A 5,509-nucleotide genomic window follows, 5' to 3' on the forward strand; every position below is an offset into this window, starting at 1 on the left:
GTGCTCAAAACCTATTTTAAATCAATCATGGGCCTATAAAATGCTGGGGGGGGGGCACATAAAATGACATGGCGGGCCACATGTGGCCCGCGGGCCTTGAGTTTGACACGTGTTCTAGAAGAAGAGTTTTTTGATGGAAATTTTCCCCTTTTTTTCTATAACAGTCATAAAACACTGTTGCAAAATTTGCATCATTGCTGCACAGAATGCCATAACTAAAGCTGCTTCCCTGCATGCATAACCAGGCAGAAACCCCCGTCTGTAACTTTGAAACTACAGCTGAGGATCAGTTCATGTGGCTGCTGGAAACATTTGTTCTGAACATGGAAGGTCACTATTTTAGATCATTATAGATCCCAGCAGAATAGATCACTGAAAAACATCAGTATAGCATTAATAACTCTACAGGGAGACATTCTAGAAAATCTAAATCTAGCTTATTGACTTTTGGTTCATGCTTCTTCGTTACATTTAACTATAATTGGCTGGTTTACTTACTGAGTGGATGTAGTAGGATTCATGCACCGGCTCTATGGGATGGCTGTGGCTGAACTTGGGGGCTGGGGGGCTGGGAGAGCCGTCATCCAACATCAGAGGCCTGATGGGATAAAAACGTTTCAGTCAGGAGGATTCTCACCTGAAGGAGGAATTAAAAATGGTTTCCAGGTGTGTTGAAGTGACATATTTTAGTTAAAGCTCGATATTTACTGTTTGAAAAGTCATTTATGTAATTATTGAACCCAGATGTTTGGCTTCTTGTTTTCTGGCATCAAAATCAGACAATGCTTGAGTAATTCAATTCAAAAAGGTGTTGTTACTCTTTAAGGGACTTTTTCTGCTCAATCAGTGACTCAGATTAAGTTTATTATTTTGTATTCATCCTCTTTAAAATATTTTTCTATTTTTGCTTTTTTTCCCCCCGTTTTAAATCAAACAAAAATGTTTAAACTCGTCCACAAATGTAGCCTGAGACAATGTGAAATGCAGCTTTAATATAGTGATTTAATTATTAAAGGAAATTAGAACCATAGAAACCAACCTGATTCTGTGTAAGAATATAGATTCAATAGAACTTGTCTGAATTTCAATTTAAAAGGTTGCAAAAAGGCTCCAGTCTAATAAAAAAAAGAACAATTGAGAAAAAAAATCATGTCAGGTAGCTATGCTTATAAAAATGCTATGTATATCAAATATGACTTAACCTTGCAATTTAATGCCTTGAAATTGTGTCTCCGTCTCTTTAAAAACTCCTGCTCTTGCAGGATATCATCACAACATGGCTCATCTATTTAACCCATCTTTAACAATGTTTTAACAGAGAACCAGCTGGTATGAAAAGTTTCACTAATGTACAGTTCCAACAGGTGTTTGCTATTTGCTGTTGGCTAGTCTGAAGGAGCTGAGTGGGACAGTGACCAGGGAGTGCTGCTCTGTGAGGCAGAAGGTCTTTGAGAAGACGGGGTTAGGTCCAACCAGGTGTTTTGCACAGCTGAATGGTTGCCATGGAGATTAAAAGACTTCCTCAAACATGCAGGAAATAATCAAGGCAACACTTAGGGTTTGTTTTAGATGAGGGAATAACTTTATAGCGTGATGTAAAGCTCAAAAAAGCCAATTTTCCATAACACTGCCCCTTTAAGACTTCAGATCTTCTTGTTTTTTGGTTAAACCTCTTCAGATGGTTCACACATTGTGACTAATTCAGAAAGTCACAAAAGAAATATGGATTTTATAGAGATGAAAGAGAGAAAGCCTGTATGTTTCTACCAAACAGACCTGGATATCGTTTTTTCTTTTTTTTGTCACTTTTGTATTTGGGCGTGCCTCTCCTTTCTCATCCTGGCCTTGTTCGCGCTCAGCTACAACGCTGAACCAGCATTTCACCCACATTGACTACAACAAGGTCACACACCGTGCGGTGCTGCCTTCACTGACTGACTGATTCAGCACTTGTCTCCATTCACAGCGAGCGTTGAGTTAGACGCTTTGGTTTGTCAGCCCTTCCCTCCACCCTCCATTGCTCTGTTTGTCCCGTTATTGTTGACGGCCACTGTGTGCGTGTGTGTGTGTGTGTGTGCGTGTGCGTGTGTGTGTTCACTCACAGTTTTCTCTTCAGGCCCACAGCGCTGGGTGTGCTGGACTGCATCTGGCTGAACAGAAACTGGATCAGCTGGGGAAGAGGGAGAAAACACAGCATGAATCAGCACCTGGCTCGGCCTCACAGCCAGAGAGAAACCAAAACGCTTCAGGTGAAAAACAGCTTCTATCAGTTCCACCAGCTGGTTTTAAGAAAGAACAGCAATCCCAGCTTGCTTTGTCCTCTCCATCCATCCCTTCAACCTTTTGCTAATCAATAAAACTTGAATCTAATATCATCGTAGTTCTTGAAAATGTAACAAGATCTTCTGACTGTTACAGAAAGTTACAGAAGCAGCAGCTGGTTTTAGCTTTTGAGCTGATAAAATGGCTCCATTTTACACATAAATTATTTAAGCAGCTTGGTGTGAATCACCTGTTGCATTAAAATGACAACAATTCAATTTAGAATTAATTAAAACTGAATTTCAGAATATTAAAAAAAAACATTACTATGAAATAAAATAAAATCTAATATTCTGAGTGTGACTGACTGATTTAAAGAAAAACCAGAAACATGAGCTGCCCATCACATTGTTTTATATTTCATTTGACATAAACTTTGTCCTTTAAAAGTTGATTTCCCAGGTCAAAGCTCCACAAGCATGAAATATTGTCCTGCATTTAATCATATTTTCATATTTATTGAAGCTCTAATGGAACCAGCAGTGGGGAAATAGTATAAACAACAATTCTGACAGTTTTTAGGCTTTTCAAACATTTTTAACTGGAGCTTATAGTTAACTTTTTTATTTCAAAACCTCTATCATTAATAGATATAACCAGAGCAGGTTTTTGCTAATCTTTTCTGTGGAATAATTTTGTTGAATTTTCGCAAGAGAACAACATAAAGTAGCCATAAGATTTTTTATTTCATTGTTTTTCTTTTGGGGGTTTTTGGTTTTTCACAAATATCGACACCGCAAAAGACAATTGATCTTGTTTTAGTAAAAGTTAAGTAAGATAGTGTTTCTTTAAGTAAGACAACAAATTTGCTATAATATTTATCAGAAATTATACATGATCTTTTTTTCAAAAAGCACATGGCTGCACCTCTGATCCAAGTGTTGAAATCATTTCTGATCTCAAACTACGGATTAGGATTTTCATGAATTTGTTTTATTTGATCCCGTTTGAATCACATTTTGTTTTCAGAAGTGAACTCACCTTGTTCATGACCTTCTGTTGCTGTGTGTGGTTCTGTCTCAGTGAGACCACTTCTCTCCAAAGAACCTCATTCTGCCTGCAAGCAGGAGCAAAAGCAAAAGTCTGATTAGGTTAAAAGTTTGATCTGGAGTTTAGATTTATTTACACCCATTTTCCCGTTGTTATCAGGACCAAGGCTGCACAACAAACTGAGTCACAATCATTAGTTGTGACTTCATAGGATGCAGAATCAATATGATCAATATCGCAAATCCAAAAGCTAAAGCGATTGGTGAATCATGGTTAACTTGTCAGTTAGTTTGGTCTTATTTTAAGTGTAATAAGATATTTGACCAACAAACTAGATGAAAACTGCTCAGTCTCTAATAATCAATTATAATTTGGATTATTTATATTTCTTCAGATTGTATAAACTTCTACAAAAATAAAAATGCTTCTTTTAAAATGATTAAAACGCTGCTGGAAGGTAGAAACTAATGAGAACGGCTACATTTTAGCTCATCACACAACAAAACCTTGGTTTATGCATCAACATTTACATGTTTTATAAATCAGGATTTTTAATAAAAAGAGGCTGTGTGTGTGCGCATGCTTGTGTGTGTGTGTGTGTGTGTGTGTGCGCATGCTTGTGTGTGTGTGCATGCTTGTGTGTGTGTGTGTGTGTGTGTGTGTGTGTGTGTGTGTGTGTGTGTGTGTGTGTGTGTGTCAGTCAGGTGACGATATGAACATTCTCTCCTCACATCAGCGAACAATGCTGAGCATAAAGCCGTTCCTTCACACAATAGAACCAGAGCAGCTATTTTCAGCAGCTGTTGGCCTCCGGAGAAAATGTCAGTTCATCCGCTCACTGATCGGTTCCAACATAACAGGAAGAATAAAATGACAGATCAGAAGCTGCCCTGACACCACCATGATTCACAGCACTGGATCCAAAAACCTTTTTATTGAAATCAACTAATTCTGCACAGACACATCAGTAAACTAGAGATTTGTGTGTAAAATGTTATTAAATGCAACTTTTCCTTTTGAGCTAATGTGTTTTGTGGATTTGTAGAAGAACTGTGGACAAATGCAGGAAAAATGACCCAATTTCAACTACTTAATTATAAAACCTTCAGTTAATCTGAAGTTACCGCTGTCTGGATGTCCTACCCACACATTTCTTTAAGAAAGTCCCCCCTGTCATTACAAATGATCTGATCCAAATAGTAAAGTCATCAATTTCCTCAGGCTTTGAAAACATCATTTATCAAACCGCTGATAAAAAAGAACAACCTGGACAAATCACTACTGCAGAACTACAGGTCGACCTCTGACCTCTGACCTCCCATTCACCAGCAAAATTAATGAAAAAGTTTCAACCGTTAAAAAGCTTCCAAACTATAACCAACCACTTTGACTCCTTCCAGTCTGGTTTCCGTGGTTACCACAGCACAGAGACGGCCTAGTCAAAGTGTTCAATAATATCCACATAAATACAGACTGTGGGAGAACCACAGTGCTGGTTCTGTCGGACCTCAGTGCAGCTTTCGACTCTGTTGACCACGACATTTTACTGAATCGACTGGAGACTTGGGTCGGACTCTCCGGTCCAGTGCTCAACTGGTTTGAATCTTACATAAAGAACAGGGATTTCTTTGTTTCAGTTGGAAACGTCTCATCAAAGCAGACAAAGGTCACATGGGGGGTTCCCCAAGGCCCAATCCGACCCCTATTATTCAATATTTATATGCTCCCACTATCTCAGATTATAACAGGAAATAGGATTAGCTACCATAACTACGCGGATGAGACACAGCTTTACATCACGATGTCACCAGGTGACTCTGAACCCATCCAATCACTGAATAGATGCTTAGAACAGATCAATGTGTGGATGTGCCAAAACTTTCTCCAGCTAAACAGAAACAAAACTGAAGTTATTATTTTTGGACCTAAAGAGGAACAATCTAGAGTTATAGATCTAGAGTTATAGATCTAGAGTTATAGATCTAGAGTCGATGCACAGCTTCAGTTATTATGACTGAAAACCAGCAATCAGGCTGAAACCTGGGAGTAGTGATGGACTCTGACCTGAACCTTCAGAGCACATAAAGACAGTTACAAAGTCGGCCTTCTATCACCTAAAACAACATCTCCAGGATTAAAGGACTGATGTCTCAACGAGATCTAGAGAAACTCATCCATGCGTTTATCTTTAGCTGCA

The 5,509-nt window shown here is 38.6% G+C and overlaps 1 protein-coding gene across 1 annotated transcript in view; it reads right to left on the minus strand.

Moving 5' to 3' along the window:
* Positions 1-5,509, minus strand: part of hsf4 (heat shock transcription factor 4) — a 26,290-nt gene that overhangs the window by 12,404 nt on the left and 8,377 nt on the right. The window contains exons 5-7 of the mRNA XM_015059191.1: positions 3,304-3,379; positions 2,103-2,170; positions 499-598 (exon numbers count right to left, since the gene is read on the minus strand). Coding sequence (XP_014914677.1) covers positions 499-598; positions 2,103-2,170; positions 3,304-3,379 — 244 coding nt within the window. The remainder of the gene's footprint in view (positions 1-498; positions 599-2,102; positions 2,171-3,303; positions 3,380-5,509) is intronic.

This window comes from Poecilia latipinna, unplaced genomic scaffold, assembly GCF_001443285.1.
Source record: "Poecilia latipinna isolate Pla-1442-1.1 unplaced genomic scaffold, P_latipinna-1.0 Scaffold1611, whole genome shotgun sequence".
NCBI lineage: Eukaryota > Metazoa > Chordata > Actinopteri > Cyprinodontiformes > Poeciliidae > Poecilia > Poecilia latipinna.